Source organism: Corythoichthys intestinalis, chromosome 1 (assembly GCF_030265065.1).
Source record: "Corythoichthys intestinalis isolate RoL2023-P3 chromosome 1, ASM3026506v1, whole genome shotgun sequence".
Taxonomy (NCBI): Eukaryota; Metazoa; Chordata; class Actinopteri; order Syngnathiformes; family Syngnathidae; genus Corythoichthys; species Corythoichthys intestinalis.
In genome coordinates, this window is record NC_080395.1 from 13,793,417 (window position 1) to 13,814,003 (window position 20,587).

Below are 20,587 nucleotides of genomic sequence, written 5' to 3' on the forward strand. Positions count from 1 at the left end.
GTTCACCATCTGTGTTGTTGAAGAGACGACTTTCGATGCGCAAGAGTGACGTTGCTCGTGAAGAACACGTCACACAAATAAACGAATCTGATTTGTCGATTGATTTTGTATCTGCTCGAAAAGGCCGTTAATGGGATGGTTCCCAGACTATTTCTCTCAGTGTTTGAAAAATACAGGAAGAATAGTCTGGCAGAGCCAGGCTAGCGAATCTCTGGCATGAGGCCGATTCGATATGTATCTAGATACACAGGTTACGATTTGATTCAATAACGATAAATTTTTAAGGGAGAGCGATTCGATACAATTTGATACAGTTTAAGAACGATACCGTTCGATAGTGTGAAAACGATACGATAGTAAACATTTGTTCTTACAGCATTTTAAACTGATAAAAAAGACCAAATTTCTACAAGCAAAATTAAACAGCAAAAGTTCATACCAATAAATGTTTAAAAAAGAAATAATAAGGCTAACTACATGACCATAATTTTGTTGGATGGGATAGATAATAAAAACTAATGACAAAAAAAACAAAGTGCATTAATTCAATCTCTGTATTATACTGTATATGTATGTGGTGTTTTGAACACAAGAGGTAAGTAATTTAAATGCAACCTTTCAGCGTAAACATCTTACAAACTAAAATTACAGTGGGGCAATTCAGTATTTAGTCAACCACGAATTGTGCAAGTTCTCCCACTTGAAAATATTAGAGGCCTGTAATTGTCAACATGGGTAAATCTCAAACATGGGACAGAATGTGGAAAAAAAAAAAAAAAATCACATTGTTTGATTTTTAAAGAATTTATTTGCAAATCGTGGTGGAAAATAAGTATTTGGTCAATACCAAAAGTTCATCTCAATATTTTGTTATGTGCCCTTTGTTGGCAATAATTGAGGCCAAACGTTTTCTGTAACTCTTCACAAGCTTTTCACACACTCTTGCTGGTATTTTGGCCCATTCCTCCATTCAGAACTCCTCTAGAGCCGTGATGTTTTGGGGCTGTCATTGGGCAACACGGACTTTCAACTCCCTCCACAGATTTTCTATGGGGTTAAGATCCGGAGACTGGCTAGGCCCTTGAATTGCTTCTTACGAAGCCACTCCTTTGTTGCCCTGGCTGTGTGTTTGGGATCATTGTCATGCTGAAAGACCCAGCCACGTCTCATCTTCAATGCCCTTGCTGATGGAAGGAGATTTTCACTCAAAATCTCTCAATACATGGCCCCATTCATTCTTTCCTTTTCACAGATCAGTCGTCCTGGTCACTTTGCAGAAAAACAGTCCCAAAGCATGATGTTTCCACCCCCATAATTCACAGTGGGTATGGTGCAATTCAGTATTCTTTTTCCTCCAAACACGAGAACCTGTGTTTCTACCAAAAAGTTCTATTTTGGTTTCATCTGACCATAACACATTCTCCCATTCCTCTTCTGGATCATCCAAATGCTCTCTAGCGAACCGCAGACAGGCCTGGACGTGTACTTTCTTCAGCAGGGGGACACATCTGGCAGTGCAGGATTTGAGTCCCTGGCGGGGCATTGTGTTACTGATAGTAGCCTTTATTACTGTGGTCCCAGCTCTCTGTAGGTCATTCACTAGGTCCCCCCATGTGGTTCTGGGATTTTTGCTCACCGTTCTTGTTGTCATTTTGACACCACGGGGTGAGGAGGGAGCTGAAAGTCCGTGTTGCCCAACGACAGCCCCAAAACATCACTGCTCTAGATGAGATCTGCATGGAAGAATGGGCCAAAATACCAGCAACAGTGTGTGAAAAGCTTGTGAAGAGTTACAGTAAATGTTTGGCCTCCGTTATTGCCAACAACGTGTACATAACAAAGTATTGAGATAAACTTTTGGTATTGACCAAATACTTATTTTCCACCATGATTTGCAAATAAATTCTTTAAAAATCAAACAATGTGATTTTCTGTTTTTTCCCCCCACATTCTGTCTCTCATGGTTGAAGTTTACCCATGTTGACAATTACAGGTCTCTCTAATATTTTCAAGTGGGAGAACTTGCATAATTAGTGGTTGACTAAATACTTATTTCCCCCACTGTATATGAAGGAGCTCTAGAAAAAAAAGAATTAAACCTGCTTGTGTTATCATAATAAATAAATAATAAATAAAGGTTTAATTGGGGGAAATAAAAACATGGCATTTTGGCCGGATAGGTCAATACTTATTATTTTAAACTTACACACCGCAAAGTCATTCACTTATGCCTGCGCTTCCACATTTTTATTCCTCATCGCTGTTCATCGCGGTCATTCCCACTTCCATCATATGCTCGTGCTGTTTGTCCATTGTTTTAGCATGTGCGACTGTGGTTTTGTTTGCTCTCGCGAAGTTATGACACGCCCGTCACGATCGAAATGCATGATAGGAAGATGAGGCAACCACGACTGTGAGTGGTGGCTGTCCATGTTATACGTTGTGTGCTGGCTCACTCCAAGTGCGAGCAGTGTGGAAGGCACAGCGCAGCATGAATGAAGTAAAAGCTAATAATGTGACATTCTTCCACACATTGCTTGATTCATAAAATTAGCATAAAAATGGTATGGGCGCTGATAACCGTTTCTACCTTACGCGATAACCAAGTCCTTGTTCTAGTATCGATACATTTAATGTTTACTAGCTATTTACTGTCGATTGGCTAGTTTGCTATCGATACAACCGTATCGCTGCCTGTAAAACCGGATATCTGGTCGTATCTTAAAAGCTTAAACAGCACTGTGTTTGGCCTAATATAGAAGACTAAGCTTACTCACTTCCACCGCCTCCCTCCTTGCCTGTTTTTCCATGGCTGCCGACTGTACACTTCCTTCTCTTTTTCCAGCTACTGCCAATGCATTGACTACATTGACCTCTACAACTTCCGTAATCAGCCTGCTCACAAAGTTGAGGACGGGGGAAAATCGTCGGCAGAGCCGTGTCAAGCAGAGCTCTGGGGTGTTGAACAGGCAGTCCAAACTCAATTTTCAACAAGGGAACCGAATCGAAGCAGTCGTCCGTGAAGTGGACCGAACACAACACCGAAGAGTCAGTCGGTGACCAATGGTCTCCTGTTCGTCGGACTTGTTCTGCCCATTCTTCACGGCGAACGGCATCCTTGGGAAACCTATAAAGGCTCACACCCTTCTTGGGGGTGTTAGAACAAAATCCTGCAACACATCGGCGTGGCATTGCACGAGAATTTCACAGAACCTCAAACAAAACCAACGTGGCCGTCAGGGGAATTGAGTTTCGCGCTGACGTCACATCCGTCCTCAATCTCAGACTCACGAGGGAAATCCCTCATTTACCTGATTCAAAAAGAAACATCGATTGCACCAATGCACAGCTAAGCAGTCTATTTCATTTAGGAGCATAAAGTACAGCTTAGAATATGAAACGCGATTTTTTGTGTGTGTCACATGCAAAATATATGAATAGGAAGCGGCGTCACACAAAAGAAATGGAATTGCGTTCGGCAATGGCTAGCGAGCTAAGCTAAACAAAACCAAATTAAGTGAGCCTGGAAAGCTTCAACATAAAGCCAAATTACTTCCACTAAGCTTTAAGTTGGGACGATGTAGTCCACTCAACGCTTACTTCAGTACTTACCCGATGAGAATGTGTTGAAGCTCATTTTGTTAAAGAAGGATATACGAAAATACTGCGAGTCTGGCGAGAGTACACATGCGTTGCATCCAGTGAACCGGAAGTATAAACGTTCAATAGTGTTGTATCGGTCGCGAACGATTCGTTCTTTTTGAACGAATTGTTTGGGTGAACGAGACCGAACTAATCACCATCTGCACTGATTCGTTCTATGAAGTTGGTGCTTGTTCACTGCGTGGGAGGGCGTTGAGCAAGCGGCAGCGTCTTCTGACATCGCACACGACCAATCAGACGCCAGCCTCATCGCGGGCAGGGGAGGGACCGGAAACAGAATCAGGGCGTATGTCACTCACTTCCACGTGTGGCCAATAAGCAGCCAGCGTGCAGGCAAGGGGGCAAGACTGAGTTTTGTCACTTCCCGTTCAGTGACTCGGTCCTCCGGTTCCTGACCTAGCTGCTGCTAACGTGACTTTCCAGTAATGACTATGCGGTGAACGAATCAAAAAATGAAAGGAAAGGACTTTGTCACATATTTGTTAACGTGGAGCCTATCAAATGCAGCTCAAAATGACAAAAACACCACACAAATCTAGCGAGCATGGTTTAGTGTACTACTTTTCTCAACAGACTCGGGACTACCTATTACGACATACTATCAAATTTACAGTAATTTAAAACACGGGTAGCTACGAGGCAAGCAAAAGCTGAGCTGCGGTCGCGTGACAGCAATGAAGGGGGGGCAAAGAACTGTTGAAGCGGGTTGCTTGTTAAGAGTCTTTATTGCTCGCTCTGAACTCTCGTACACTCTCTCATGAGCCGGAACGCGCGCGGCTCTTAAGTGTCTGTCTCACGTGACTGACGCAGCCGGTAACGCGCTCGGCCAATCAGACACACAAGTGCGGTGGGTGAATTATGTGAACAAAGGGTCACCACACAGGTCCCCCCAGAATTCACCCACACAGGACGCCAGGCGCAACCCGAATCAACAGTACGGAACGGAAGGGTTGCGCGGCTGGGACGTCAGTGGAAGACGACCGAACGGACAGTCAGGCGGCCGACCAGTATGCCAGACGCGAGACGCCCAAGCAGAACAGTCAGGAGGACGCCCAGGATGCCAGGCGGCGGGCGACGGAACGCGACGATCAGGCGGCCGTCCAGAACGCCAGATGCGGGACGTCCGAGCAGAACGGTCTGGAGGACGCCCATGACGAGGAGCGCGCCGTGCAGCACCCCCCAGGCGAGGCCGGAGAAGCGGACGTCGAGAGAGGCGGCACGCGTTGCTCAGCAGCGGTCGAGACGAGCGATGAGCAGCACCACCCGGTCGAGGCTGCAGACGAGGGCGACGGGCGCGGCGGCCGGAGTTGACTGGTCGAGGCCGGAGACGAGGGCGACCGGCGTGGCGGTCGGAGTCGCCCGGCCGTGGACAAGGGCGACAGGCGAGACGAACCATGTCGACCGGTCGTAGCAGGAGCAGTGGAAACGCCGAAACCAGAGACGAAGCGACGCCATCGCTGTCCACAAGCGGAGGACGAGGAGAGACGTCGGCGGCGGCGTTCGCAGGCGCTGGCCGAGGTGCAACCACGGAGACTTCCGGAGGCGCTGGCACAGCAGCGAGGTCAGCGGCAGAGGCCAGCGGTGCTGGCAGAGGACTGACCTCGGAGACTCCCGGAGGCGCAGGAGCGAGGACAGTGGCGGCGGCGTCCAGCGGCGCCGGAAGAGTGGCGACCTCGGAGACTTCCAGAGGCGCAGGTGCTGGAGCGACGTCAGCAGCGGCCAGAGACGCAGGCACAGGAATGACGTCGTGAGGAAGGCCAAGAGCAGGTGCAGTGTCGTCGAGTAGACCAGGGCCGGACGGGACGCCGTCGAGTAGACCAGGGCCGGACGGGACGCCGTCGAGTAGACCAGGGCCGGACGGGACGCCGTCGAGTAGACCAGGGCCGGACGGGACGCCGTCGAGTAGGCCCGAGGCGGACGGGGCGTCGTCGAGTAGGCCCGAGGCGGACGGGGCGTCGTCGAGTAGGCCCGAGGCGGACGGGGCGTCGTCGAGTAGGCCCGAGGCGGACGGGGCGTCGTCGAGTAGGCCGCAGGCGGACGGGGCGTCGTCGAGTAGGCCGCAGGCGGGCGCACCGTCGTCGAGTAGGCCGCAGGCGGGCGCACCGTCGTCGAGTAGGCCGCAGGCGGGCGCACCGTCGTCGAGTAGGCCGCAGGCGGGCGCAACGGCGCCGTAGCCGGGAAAGCCAGGGACGGGCGCAGCGGCGTCGACGGAGAGCGGCGACGGAGCCGAGGCGAGCGAGAGCGGGGCCGGAGGCGAGACAGCAACTTCGGCGTCGGGAAGAGCCAGAGCAGAAGCGCGCGGCGGTGGCGCGGGTACCGGGACAGCAGTACGGCTGCGAGGAACCGGGGCGGAAGTGCCGCCATCTATGGCGGATACCACGGGCAGCAAGGTTCGCAAGGCGGGCACCTTGGGCACCTCTGAAGTCGATTTGTACGACGGTTCATAAAGTCTGAGGAGGTGCGCCTTGAGCCCCGTGTACTTGCCCACCTTCGGCGGATAGACCACGAAGCGCTGTGCTCTAACCGCCGTCGAGTACCCGAGCGCGGCCACCACGTGGTAGAAGCGCATGGTGTCGTCTGAAACACCACGGAGGACGAACTGCTCCTCCGCGTTAGCGAACCACGCGGCCGCAGAAGACTCGTCGAACTTCGGTAGCTCGAGAAAGCTAGCATCCGCCATTGCGTAAAGTGTTCAAAATGCCTCTGAGACTTCAGCGAGGCAGTCGGGGTCACCAGTGAAGCGGGTTGCTTGTTAAGAGTCTTTATTGCTCGCTCTGAACTCTCGTACACTCTCTCATGAGCCGGAACGCGCGCGGCTCTTAAGTGTCTGTCTCACGTGACTGACGCAGCCGGTAACGCGCTCGGCCAATCAGACACACAAGTGCGGTGGGTGAATTATGTGAACAAAGGGTCACCACACTGTCACTATATGGAGGCTTCATGGCAGCGATATTTACCTCATATGTGCACAGAAAAAAAGAATAGTATGATCACCATAATACTGATTTGCAATGAAACGGTATATACATGTCCATTTTTTCCAAGTGTTTTATTTTTTTTTCCCCGTGTCAGGTGTTGGTTGGTTTGACAAATTATGTCAATCCGTCCATCATGTGCTACTCAAGCGCCCCACAACAACGCACATGGACACGGGAGATGTCGCAATATGTCTACATTTTTCTTAACAGACTAATGAGAGTAGAAAGGCGATATCGTAAAGAGCAAACAATTATTTCTCGTCAGCATTTGACGATCTGAGATGTGGGGACGACAGGGGAGCTGACCGGATTATTTTATTTGTTAATACCAGTGCAAAACGTCAATACGATCACCATAATACTGATTTGCAATGAAACTGTATATACATGTCATTTTTTTCCGAGTGTTTTATTTTTTTTCCCGTGTCAGGTGTTGGTTGGTTTGACAAATTATGTCAATCCGTCCATCATGCACTACTCAAGCGCCCCAAAACAACGCACGCGGACACGGGAGATGTCGCAATATGTCTACATTTTTCTTAACAGACTAATAAGGGTAGAAAGGCGACATCGTAAAGAGCAAACAACCATTTCTCGTCAGCATTTGACGATCTGAGATGCGGGGACGACAGGGGAGCTGACCGGATTATTTTATTTATTAATACCAGTGCAAAAATTCAATACGATCATCTTAATACTGATTTGCAATTAAACTGTCAAATATCAAAATGCAGTATTGTTTTTATTTCAGAGCAGCACATTCGAAAACTAGCTATTTACACTTATAGTTTTAACAATGGTGACTAAAAATAATAGTGATGAGCATGAAAACAAAAATACAGCAGAGCGAGAGGTAAATATGATGTGTTGGTCGTTCCATTTAGAAATTAAACTTTCGATTTATTTTTATTTTCGTGACAGCAAGCATGCTGCGTTGGCTGGTAGCAGGCTAGCAGCAGCATTGTATATGTGATCGAGAACATGCTAAAGAAAGTCCGTGCGCCCCCGACCCCAAACCCCCACTCCTCCCACAAAAGGAAAATGTTTAACCGTGTCCTAAATCGAAATGCAAGCACGAGCCATGATTTTGAGCCCATAGAACTAGGACAGACGACGCGAAAGTTCTCCCTCGCTTTTGCAGCAGCGGGAGGGAGGGAGACGAGGCTGTCTGTGAAAGAAGAATGATATTGCCTGTCACTCATTACTGAAACTACGACGAGTGGTCAATGTGCAAGAGAGGGAGGGACCAAGCAATGTCACTTCCCGTTCAGTTATACTGCGAAGCGGTCTTTGGTGATTCGTTCGGCAACGTCACTTCCCGTTCAGTAACCGAACGATTCATTTGGACGGGGAGGGAGATGAGGGGGGCGAACGATTCGTTGAACGATTCGTTTGAACGAATCTTTTTTCTGAACGATCCGGAATGGATTCGTTTACTCAAGTGAACGACAGATCCCGTCACTAACGTTCAAGCGCTGGAATTTCTTCTTCTTCTATTTTGTTTATTGCCAGTTTACCCCTCTGTACCGTGGGGCACTACCGCCATCTCCTGGACTGACAGTTTAGTACGAGATCTTGCCGTTACAGACTAAAAGCAATCCCTCCTGACAACCACTGAAACACACCCAGTGTGTAGATAAAACCCAAACCAAAAAATAAGATGAATACAATACTAATAAACAAATTAAATACTAATAAATTACCCTCTTCCTATATCCTGTCCAACAGCCCTGTGTCCTTGAGAAACTTTATTAGCCTTTTTGAATATTGGCCGTCTTTACCCCTAGAACATTTCCCATCCCAAATGTCTGTTTTGCCTGGTCCAACACTCTTCTGAACCGATCCCTCTGCTCCCCATACTTCCCACACACCATTAAAACGTGTTCAACTGTTTCATGCTCCCCACAGTGTTTACATTTCCCATCTTTGTGTTTTCCTATCCTAGGCATCGAATCATTCAGCCCCGTGTGCCCTATTCTCAGTCGACTCAACACTACCTCCTCCCTCCTGCTTCTCCCCAATCTCCTTCCCGCCCCCACCTGTGACTGTACTGAGAATAAATGTCTCCCCGTTTCTTGTGCTTCCCAATATCCTTGCCACCTTTTTTGTATGTAACCCCTAACAATGGATTTTCCTTCTGCTTTACTCAGAACAACCCGCCTTTCTATCCCCGGTGCTTTTGGTGATTGCTTGGCCAGAATGTCCACCTCCTCATTCCCCTCTACCCTCACATGTGCCGGGACCCACACCAATTCCACCCCGAGCCCTCTATTCTGTGCTTCATACAACGCTGGAATTTCAGCATAATATGCTGACGCACTTAGAACCAAGTGGGCGACAGTCACTAATTTACCAGACTACAAAAATATAATAAACACATCCAAAACTGAATCGAAAATATCAATAACTCAATTTTGAAGGGTCAGAACTTTGTCTGTAAATCTATACTGTTTTGTCCCAGTCTAAGGTAGGCATTTGGACAAAAATTTGGAAGTAATCTTTTTCACAGATTTCCAAAACTGAATCAAAAATATCAATAACTCAATTTTGAAGGGTCAGAACTTTGTCTGTAAATCTATACTGTTTTGTCCCAGTCTAAGGTAGGCATTTGGACAAAAATTTGGAAGTAATCTTTTTCACAGATTTCCAAAACTGAATCAAAAATATCAATAACTCAATTTTGAAGGGTCAGAACTTTGTCCGTAAATCTATACTGTTTTGTCCCAGTCTAAGGTAGGCATTTGGACAAAAATTTGGAAGTAATCTTTTTCACAGATTTTAGCCTGGATTCTACAATGCTCGCAAACAGAATGATGTCCCTATTTCATGGAAAAGGAAAAAAAAAAAAAATCCAAATTCTGTAGAAAGAAACTTATAAAGGGGAAAGTGCACTAATAATTGGCCCATTGACACAAAGATGTCACCTATTTTGTGGTCCAAATAAGGATGAGTGATAGTGGATTCTGAATGTTTTAAGATATACAGTGGGGAGAACAAGTATTTGATACATTGCCGATTTTGCTGGTTTTCCCACTTGCAAGCCATGTAGAGGTCTGTAATTTGTATCATAAGTTCTCTTCAACTGTGAGGGACGGAATCTAATACAAAAATCCAGAAAATCACATTGTATAATTTTTAAATAATAAATTAAATTTAACTCAATGAAATAAGTATTTGATACATTACTAACTAGTAAATATTTCGGCTTAGTTCTTTTTTAAGAACCCCTCCTGCTCTCCATTACTGGAAGTAACTGCACCTGTTTGAACTTGTTACCTGTATAAAAGACACCTGTTCACATGCTCAAACAAACAAACTCCAACCTCTCCACAATGGCCAAGACCAAAGAGCTGTGTAAGGACATCAGGGATAAAACAATAGACCCAAGGCTGGGATGGGCTACAGGAAAATAAGCAAGCAGCTTGGTGAGAAGGTAACAACTGTTGGAGCGATTATTAGAAAATGGAAGAAGTTCAAGTTGACGGTCAATCTGCCTCGTTCTGGGGCTCCATGCAAGATCTCACCTCGTGGGGTATCACTGATCATGAGGAAGGTGAGGGATCAGCCCAGAACTACACGGCAGGACCTGGTCAATGACCTGAAGAGAGCTGGAACCAAAGTCTCGAAGAAAACCATCAGAAACACATTACGCCGTCATGGATTAAAATCCTACAGCGCACGCAAGGTCCTGCTGCTGAAGCCAGTGCATGTCCAAACACGTCTGAAGTTTGCCATTGACCATCTGGATGATCCAGAGGAGCAATGGGAGAAGGTCATGTGGTCGGATGAGACCAAAATTGAACTTTTTGGTCTAAAGTCGGCTCGTCGTGTTTGGAGGAAAAAGAAGGATGAGTACAACCCCAAGAACACCATCCCAACCGTGAAACATGGAGGAGGAAAAATCATTTTTTGGGGCTGCTTCTCTGCCAAGGGTACAGGACGACTGCACCGTATTGAGGGGAGGATGGATGGGGCTATTTATCGCCAGGTCTCGGCTGACAAGTTCCTTCCTTCAGTGAGAGCCCTGAAGATGGGTCGTGGCTGGGTCTTCCAGCATGACAACGACCCAAAGCACACAGCCAAGGCAACTAAAGAGTGGCTCTGTAAGAAGCATCTTAAGGTCATGGAGTGGCCTAGCCAGTCACCAGATCTGAACCCGATAGAAAATCTATGGAGGGAGCTGAAAGTCCGTGTTGCCCGGCAGCAGCCCCGAAACCTGAAGGCTCTGGAGAAGATCTGCATGGAGGAGTGGGCCAAAATCCCTGCGGCAGTGTGTGCAAACCTTGTCAAGGACTACAGGAAATGTTTGGTATCTGTAATAGCAAACAAAGGTTTCTGTACCAAATATTAAGTTCGATTTTTGTGAACAGGAGGGGTTCTTAAAAAAAGAACTAAGAGCCGAAATATTTACTAGTTAGTAATGTATCAAATACTTATTTCTTGCAATTAAATGCAAATTTATTATTTAAAAATCATACAACGTGATTTTGTTTTTTTTTGTATTAGATTCGGTCCCTCACAGTTGAAGAGAACTTATGATACAAATTACAGACCTCTACATGCTTTGCAAGTGGGAAAACCAGCAAAATCAGCAGTGTATCAAATACTTGTTCTCCCCAATGTATTTTAGTCAATTTAAATTTTTTCCAATCAAATTCTCAGAACATAATGAAAATGTTGTCACTTAAATGAAAGTTCAAATAAGTTGAAATATCAAAATGATTTGTCTAGCAGAGAAAATAATTCCCTTTTAAAACCATTTTTCCTTTTATAATGCTCTTATTATGTTGCAATACCAAATAAAACTCACACATTTTTTTTTTCCAATCAAATTTTCAGTACATAATGTTTAATGTTATGTTATCACTTAGCTGAAAGTTAAAATAAGTTAAAATATCAACATGATATGTCTAGCAGAGAAAATAATTTCCTTTTAAAACCATTTTCCCTTTATAATACTCTTATTCTGTTGCAATACCAAATACAATTCACACGAAAAAAAAATCATAATGATATGAAGACTATTGTGCATCTTTGGAACTTGGATTATACCGGTGTTATTCAACCTTTTCTGAGTCACAGCACATTTTTCCATTGAAAAAAAATCTCGCGGCACACCACAAACCAAAACTATTCCAAAATTACTCTCTGTACAGTATATTTAATTGTAAAATAATTTATAAATATTTATATTTACTCAGTGTGAAACTTGAACCTGTTTAGATGAAAACAAAGCCGATATCTTTGCAGGAACCGTCTTCAACAGCTCTAAGTCTCTCTCTGTTATAATTTAAAAAATTTTTTTTATAGCAGTTAGGCTTGAAAAACTCAGAATTACCAGAAGGGGGACTACAGCAATGTTTTTAACAGCATCAGGGCCGAGGATAACGCAGACAATGGCTTTGCAGGCAGGTAGTATTAATGTCTCTGCCACTGTGTGGAACTTTTTGGATTAAGCAACAAGATTAGCAATAAGGTAACTGGCTTTGATGGCTTTTTCATTACTTTTGTAGCTTTTGTCAAAAAGTTGCCTGTTTCTCTGTGTTTTCACAAAAGCCGAACAAAAAAGTCCATCGAGTTGTATTGAAGCGACGGGTGTTTCACTTGGAGATGTCGTTTAAGCTTGCTTGGCGCCATGGCGCTATAGACCCTACCCATGTGACATCACAACTCCTTCCTCCTGACTGGTGCCGCCCAATTGTCCGTCAACACATCATGTTTACCTGTTACGGCTACGTACATTCCTCCTATTTACGATGTGTTTTTCTGCTCGTTAACATTAATAATCAAAATGGTGAAGGCGTGTGTGGCGGTCGGTTGCAATAACAGAGAAGATAGACGGAGAAGACGGAGAGACTTGAAGTTCTACCGGATTCCGAGAGACCCGGAGAGAAGAGAGCGAGATGGGCTGCTGCAATCCGACGAGAAAACTGGGCTCCAAACGATTACCACAGATTATGTAGTAGTCATTTTATATCTGGTAAGATGCATTTAATATATATTTAGAGGGTTTGGGGCTGACAACCACAATTAAGATCATTGCTAGGCTAATCGCCGACAACATGCACGTATGTATGTAGTGAGAGTGCTATCGCTAAACCATATAAACATTAAAAGCCCTAACTCCATTGACAAACGACATGAAATACATTAGACTTGACAGTGGGTGTTAGCAATAACAAAAGATTTTGAATTGAAAATTTCGTAACTCACCTTTCCAAGCACAAGATAGATTCCTGCCGAATTTTCGTGGACAAGGACCTGTTTCACCCAACCAGCAACGAAGTATTTATAAGCCTCCAAGCTCTTAAAGTTTTTCAAACTTTCGTGAGAATAGGCTGATTTTGTGTGGACAAGATAGTTGTACATATCAGGCTAGCTAGCAGATGTCAGGCAAATACGGCGGAGACAGCGGGTCGAAAAACATCAATTTAGGCATCAAATATGGATCTGGCGAATGGATAAACTGAAGCTTTTCCACATAACGCCTTTTATGCAACGCATCAAGTGAGTTTACGGCATCCGAAAGCACCGGGTCTTCCATGAAATGCATTATAAATGCTCGATCAATTGAGACCATTGATAATACAGACACAAAATGACGGACAAGGGGGCGGAACCATACAGCGAGCACGTGATTTTGTGACGTCGGTGGGTAGGGTCTATAGGAAAAGCTGCTTGTCGTGTTCAAAAACTGCTCGGATTTCTAACCATCAGCCACCATCAGGACAATTTTGTGTATATCGACACTTGACGAGCATAAGCGGAGTTTAAGGGGGGCCAGGCCCCCCTGGTGGCCGAAAAGTGTCATTGCATGTAATTGACTTTCCTAACTACATATAAAAGTTCTAAAGCAAGAAAACAAACAACAAAAATGAATGAAATGAACAAAAAAAACAATATTTTATAATGGGTCAAAATAATTTTTCGAACAGATCATGTGACTAGCACCTTAGACGGTCATTTGCTTTGCATATTAAAAATATAAAAATTGGGGAGGGCAATTTTAATTTTCAAATATTTTTTTTTCTTTGATTGGAAACATTTTTTTTTTTTGATTAAAGAAACTTTTTTGTGGATTGAATGATTTAGACACAAATGTCCTACCCATAAGATGGCCCAAACACAAAAAGGATTGCTAAAATGAAAGAAAACTTTCAATGAAAAATTAAGTGTCCAAATGCAAATTTTTGAGTGTCAAATATTTTTTGGCATTCAAAACTATTTTTCTATGATTGAAATTTTTCTTTTTTTCATTTAAGTCATTTTTCTTTTGAAAATATATTTTTTTGGTATGAAGCAACTTATTTTTTGATTGAATAATAAAGACACAAATGCCCTAGCCAAAATGATGCCCAAACACAAAACAACATTACTTCAATCAAAAAGTTGCTTCAATCAAAAAAAATTTGACTTCAATCCCCCAAAAAATTCAAATAAAAATAGCTTTCAAATGCATTTTTTTTAGTTTCAAACTTTTTTTGCATTCAAACACTTTTTTTTTTGATTGATGTGACTTTTTTTTTTCATTAAAAATATATATTTTGATTGAAGCAAGTTTTTTTTTTTTTTGATTGGCGCAACTTTTTTTTTTTTTTTTTTTGGACCGAAAAATGAAGACACAAATCTACCTCCATATGGCTCCGCCCAGGGGATACAATTTTTGACTGAGGTAACTACATTGGAACGACACCGGCGGGCGTACCATATTAATGGATGATGATCTTGGCGAAAAGTATAGCTGTCCTGCCAGTAGCCTGATTTAGAAATCCCCTCAAGAACGAGGGGAACCAAAATAACGCTCATTTTCAACTTATTATTATAAATATTCTTGTAAGTTACCGTATTGGCCTGAATATAAGACTGTGTTTTTGCATTGAAATAAGACTGAAAAAGAGGGTGTCGTCTTATATTATTCGCGGTCTAGACATTAGACCCATTCACGACGCTAGATGGCGCCAGATATTATTGAAGCGATGCTCTGTCATGACAGATCTCAGCCACTCCCCCTATTCGCGACGTTAGATGGCGCCAGCTATCATTGAAGCGATGTTCTGTCATGATAGATCTCAGCTACTCTTTTTAGTTTAACCAGTTTGCATTATTTTATTGCAATGCTTTTCGTTACTCACATTTGTTTCAAAACTACAGTTACAGTTAGACTTCACTTTGATGGTTAATGCATTTATTGCAATTTTGTTGTTTTATTATAAAGTTTACAGTTGATCACCAAATCATTTTATTTACAAAGACAAAAGCCACAAAACTATAAACAGGAGAAGTTTGCATTCAGGGTAAGCCAGCGCCAAAATAACAAAGACAACAGATCACTTATCTAAAGCTCCACCTGCTAACTAAACCCTAATCATGAAACAAAAACAACATTTTCCTATTTAGTGCATGGCCATTAATAAAACAAATCCACACCATAAAAATTTTCACGGTAGACGACAGCGATTTTCCAGACATTAATCACTTCATCTGGAAATCTAATTTAATACCTACTGCCATTTTCCAATAAATTTAAGACAAGAGCTTAAGACCTTGATTATCCGGATTTTAAATTTAAGACATTTTCAGACTTTTTAAGGACCCGTGGGAACCCTGTCAAGGGAATTGTTTTTATTGTACTGGCCAAAAGCAGTACAATAGCAGACGACATAAAATATAGAAGAACCTTAAGAGAAAGAATCAAAAGCGTATGAAATCAAAAACATTGAACAGCTCTGGAAAAATAGGGGACCTGCAAATGATTTCAAAACTTTTTCAAAGGAGGCCCAAGTGAAATTTGAATGCTTTTTCCTCTGTAAGAGCATGGCAGAAATCTGAATATTTTGTCACAACCTGCAATTCAAAGGTTTTTCTCCAGTGTGAGTACTCATGTGTCTTTTTAACTGGTGCTTCAGACAAAATCTTTTATCGCAAAGTGAGCAGGCGAAAGGCTTCTCTCCCGTATGCGTTCTTGTATGTTTATTTAAATCTCCCTTATATTTGAATCTTTTATCACAAAATGTGCAGGCAAAAGGTTTCTCCTTGGTGTGTGTATGCATGTGTAATGTTAACTGTTGCTTCTCCAAAAATCTTTTATTGCAAGGAGAGCAAGCAAAAGGCTTCTCTCCAGTTTGTGTTCTTTCGTGTCTGTCTAATGCTCTCTTTTCGGCGAATCTTTTACCACATAATGTGCAGGCAAAAGGTTTCTCCTTGGTGTGTGTACGCATGTGTATTGTTAATTGTGTCTTGTCCCAAAACATTTTATTGCAAAGAGAACAGGTGAAAGGCTTCTTTCCAGTGTGTGCTCTTTCGTGTCTGTCTGAATTTCCCTTCTCGGTGAATCTTTTACCACAAACCGAGCAGGGGAAAGGCTCTTCTCCAGTGTGCTTACGCGTATGTGCTGTTAACTGGACCTTCATACCAAAGCGTTTATCGCAAAGTCGGCAGGCAAAAGGTTTCTCTCCAGTGTGAGTTCTTCCGTGCTTGATTAACTCTATTTTCGTTGTGAATCTTTTCCCACAAACTGAGCAGGGAAAGGGTTTTTCTCCAGTGTGTCTTCTCGTGTGTGTTGTCAACTCTTGCTTCGAACAAAATCTTTTATCACAAACCGAGCAAGCGAAAGGCTTTTCTCCAGTGTGCTTAAGCATATGTCTCGTGTACTGGTCATGGCGAAAAAAGCGTTTATCGCAAAGTGAGCAGGCAAAAGGTGTCTCTCCAGTGTGTCTTCTCGTGTGTATTGTTAACTCTCGGTTCGTACAAAATATTTTATCGCAAAACGAGCAGAGAAAAGGCTTTTCTCCTGTGTGTCTTCTTGTGTGGATTGCCAAATCTTGCTTCCTACGAAATCTTTTGTCACAAAAGGAACAGGCGAAAGGTTTCCCACCCGCGCCTTGTATTGCGTCTCTTTTAAATGATGACTTGTTTAAGGATTTTGAAACATTTTGGTCAAAGTCAACATCCTTCTCTTCAGTGTTAAAGTCACAAGACTCTGATGTTACGTCGTCGCTGTCTGAGAGTGGAGCTATGAGGACGTCCGTTTGTGATCGTCCCTCACCTTTTGTTGCCGTGTGTTGAAATGAGCTGTCGCCAGAAGGTTTTGCTGCTCCACTCTCTTTGCTTGGACCATCATGTTCTTCAGTCTTTACACTGATAGTGATCGGAAACTTGGAGACTTCATCTTCCTGTTCTTCTTCTTTAATGCTATGGGTCCCTGGATTCTCCTCCTGTTTGATATGGAGGGGCTCATGCTTTTCAGAGTGAAGATCTTCAACAGTGACGTCTGTGGGACACAGGATGAAAAAAAAAAAAAATCACGTGATTTGCAACAGTCCAATCGACCTTCTGTTGTAAATTTTTCAAGTGGGATCGTGGCTAAATTCTAAATTCAAATGGATTGAACGTCTATTGCAGTCAATGTCGGGCCTCTTCATAATTGGTCATTTCCAGTCACGGTCGGCCCCATTTAGTATCCGGTCAACAAATTTAATGACATGATGGCCCTGTCAACTCTGAAATGGCTTTGCTTAGAATTGAAGTTAAGCTTTCTGGAGGTGTCTGTATGTACAGGGTTTGCCAGTTTGCAGTCATTTATGATAGGCAAATCTGCCAGACAGCATAAGAATAAATGTCTGTGTCTTATCAAAAAATGTCATTAATACAGAAATGAGGTGTGGGAACCTCAAGATAAAATATAAAAGGAAATGGTATTTTTACTCACATGCTAATCCATCGTCACAGACACGTCTGCTTCTATTGTTTTGGTACATAATAAAGGTATTCAAACAATAGTGTAACCAATAGGAGTGGGAACCTCTTGGTACCTCACGATACGATAGGATTTGTGATACAAAGCTCACGATAATGATGATCTGACGATACAACGATTATCGATACACTGGTCAGGAAATCATTCTAGGATATTCTACAAACAACTAATAAACAGCTTCTGTTGTGAATTGGAATGAGTACATCACGAGTAGACGTCCAATTCATTTGAACTGGGAGGGTGGCAGGGCCGTCAGTGGCAGCCATTGCCAGGCAATGAGGTCATTTAGGGCCATTTAAGGTAATTTACCTGTTGATGTTCAGTTACTTCCTGTTGATTTTGGGGTATTTTATGGGTCCCTTACTGTTTATTTTGAGTTACAGAACATGAAGTGACCTGGGAATCACCCAAATAAATAGGCAAGGATTCAAACTCAACAGGAAATTACCTGTAAATGCCCTAAAATGAACCGCAAGTGACCTGTAAATGCCGTGAAAATCGGACAGAATGAATGTGAATGCTCTGGTTTCGAATGAACGAACGTTCCCAGTCTAAATGGATTGGGCATCGTGCACCGTCAATGCAGCCTTAGAGTTAACTGAGACACTATTATGGTCGAAGATTTTGGTAGCAACTTGTTGGTTCCTTTTTATTTTTTTCGACAATGAGACCTTTTTAAAACGTTATCTCGATTCTTGGCAGGAGCATATGGATAACCTTTTGGGATACAAAGTATCACGATATATCATTTCAATATTTTGTCACACCCCTAAGTGGGCAGGCGAAAGGCTTCTCTGTGTTAAATGTTGCTTCTGAAAAAAATAATCTTATCACAAAACGTGCAATGAAAAGGCTTTTCTGCAACGTGTCTTCTTGTGTGTCTCTAACTTTGCTTTCATAGTGAATCTTTCATTGCAAATTGAGCAGGCAAAATAATTCTCTCTACTGTGTGTTCTTGTGTGTCTAAATTTCCCTTCTTAGTGATTTTTTTCTCACAAACTAAGCAGGCAAAAGATTTCCCACCCGTACATTATTTTGTGTCTCTTTTCAATGATAACTTGTTTAAGAATTCCGAAGCGTTTTGGTCAAAGTCATCTTCCTCCTCATCAGTGTTGAAGTCAGAAGAGTGTGATGTTACGTTGTCGCTGTCTGATAGTGGAGCCAAGAGGCCGTCCAATTGCGATAGTCCCTTACCTTTTGTTGTCGGGTGTTGAAATGAGCTGTCGCGCGAAGGTTTTGCTGCTCCGCTCTCTTCGCTTGGGCCGTATTCTTCTTCACTCTTCACACTGATAGTCATCGGAAAGGTGATTTCATCTTCCCATTCTTCTTCTTTAACGTAGGGGGTCTCCGGCTCCGCCTCCTGTTTGATGGACGGCATCCCTGACTCTGACTCCTGTTTAACTTGGGGAGGATCGTACTTCTCAGGGGGAAGATCTACTACTGTGACATCTGCGGGACAGAGGATGAAATAAAACCAAGTGGTTCAAAGTCCTATCGTCCTGAATTTACTATTTTGCTATTTAATAGTACATCACTTGTAGACATCCATCCATTTCAAGTGGGAGGGTGGCAGCGAATAAATGTCGAGAACCTTCCCGCTTTAAATGGATTGAACGCCTAACGTGAGCCTTCTATAGCAAATCGTATCGTATCTTGAGGTAACCAGACGTTTCCACCCCTAATTTATTCCCACATATTTGTTCCGTTTACTTGATTTATTCATTGCAATGTTGTGTCTTTTCTGAAATCTGACTACAGGAAAACCCCCGGTTTACGAATGAATTGCGTTCTTGCTCTGTAACCCGGATTTCCGCGTAAATCGGAATCAAGCCTTTAAATAGCTCTAAACACCCTCTAAATTAAAAAAAAAAAAAAAAATCCAAAAACATCTGATAATTGTTTTTAATTCCTCTTTCTTAACTCTAATCGAATAATTTTCTCCATCTAGTTTTGAGTGTTAAAGGCTAGTTAAGAGATTAATGTGTCAGATTATTCCACTTACTTTTAGTAAATATTACAATTTGTTCTTATTAAGTTATTAACGAAAAGTTAATTGTTCCGTTCTTAATAAATGTCTTTAGTGTAACCCGTGCCAAATAGTGCTACACTTTTTGTCCCATTTATTTTTTGCTGGGCTAACTTCAAGATAACCTACCAATCCCCCTCATCTCTTTCTCTCACTGGGTTCCTGCAGCATACTTTGAAAGCAGTGCCCAACTCTCACATACTGTGGCATGATTGGTTGTGAACTTTCTCAAAATTATCTTCTCAAAATCAATTTTTTTACTCTTCCTTTAACGATTGACAGAATGATACAACTGCGACAATAGAACTATTGTAACGCATCGACGTTTAAGGAGAATTCTAACAAACTACAAAAACATGACGTCAGAGGACCACGTGTTTCTCCAGCTGTTTTGGGGATTTATCGTGGGCATGGCTAAGCTTTTATTAATTAAAATTTGTTGTACTTCTTTTGATCGCTTAGTGTCAAAAATATGGTCAGTCATCATATGAAAGACTTTTGTTGTAGTATTTTATCGCATCTGTAAGTCAAATCTGTCTTGATATGTGTTATTGTTAGCAGCAGAGGGCGCTGTGTGATTGCATTTGCGTTAAATGTTGACTATGGGAGAGTTAGATACACTTCCGCTGTGGCTAAAGAAAAACATGCACAACGAATTTGTAGTAAATAAATCACAAAGCACCAGCTCTTTTGTTCATAAATCGACTTTTTGTCATTTATAATGAACAACACCAAATCAAGAATTAAACGTATTCACTTAATGCTCGCCAAGACAGCGACCTAAAAAATTGTGCACATATAAAGTGGCATTTCGCGAAAGTAGTCGTTTCTTTAAATTCTCTCTAATTGGTCTAATTGATTTTCCTTGTGATTTGCTGTTGTAATCTGGACCTTGAGTCTGTTAATGCAGTTCGATTAGATGGATGAACGTGTCTCGGCTAACGAGCTAAGCTAAGCACAACCAAATTTAGTGAATCTGAGAAGCCTCAAGACAAAACCAAATTACTTCCACTAAGCTTTAGGTTGGGACGTTTTAGTCCACTCAGCACTTACTTCGGTACTTACCCGATGAGAATGCTTTGAAGGAGCACATTTAGTTAGAAGAAGGGTTCAAGTCTTGTTAAAGTACACAGAAGTTGCGTTCACTGACCCGGAAGTACAAAC

At 42.8% G+C, this 20,587-nt stretch overlaps 1 protein-coding gene across 6 annotated transcripts in view; it reads right to left on the reverse strand.

Moving 5' to 3' along the window:
• LOC130923357 (oocyte zinc finger protein XlCOF6-like) overlaps positions 1 to 20,587 on the reverse strand; it is a 59,181-nt gene extending 38,594 nt beyond the window's left edge. For 4 of the 6 annotated variants that reach the window (XM_057849063.1, XM_057849047.1, XM_057849040.1 and 1 more), the window contains exons 1-3: positions 20,489 to 20,587; positions 18,592 to 18,846; positions 16,687 to 16,911 (exon numbers count right to left, since the gene is read on the reverse strand). In XM_057849063.1, the coding sequence (XP_057705046.1) occupies positions 16,687 to 16,911; positions 18,592 to 18,846; positions 20,489 to 20,516 (508 nt within the window). In that variant the 5' untranslated portion in view covers positions 20,517 to 20,587. Of the gene's footprint in view, positions 1 to 2,777; positions 3,519 to 3,612; positions 3,715 to 16,686; positions 16,912 to 18,591; positions 18,847 to 20,488 lie in introns of those variants that run through there. The other 2 variants (XM_057849055.1, XM_057849031.1) reach the window with 2 other exon arrangements.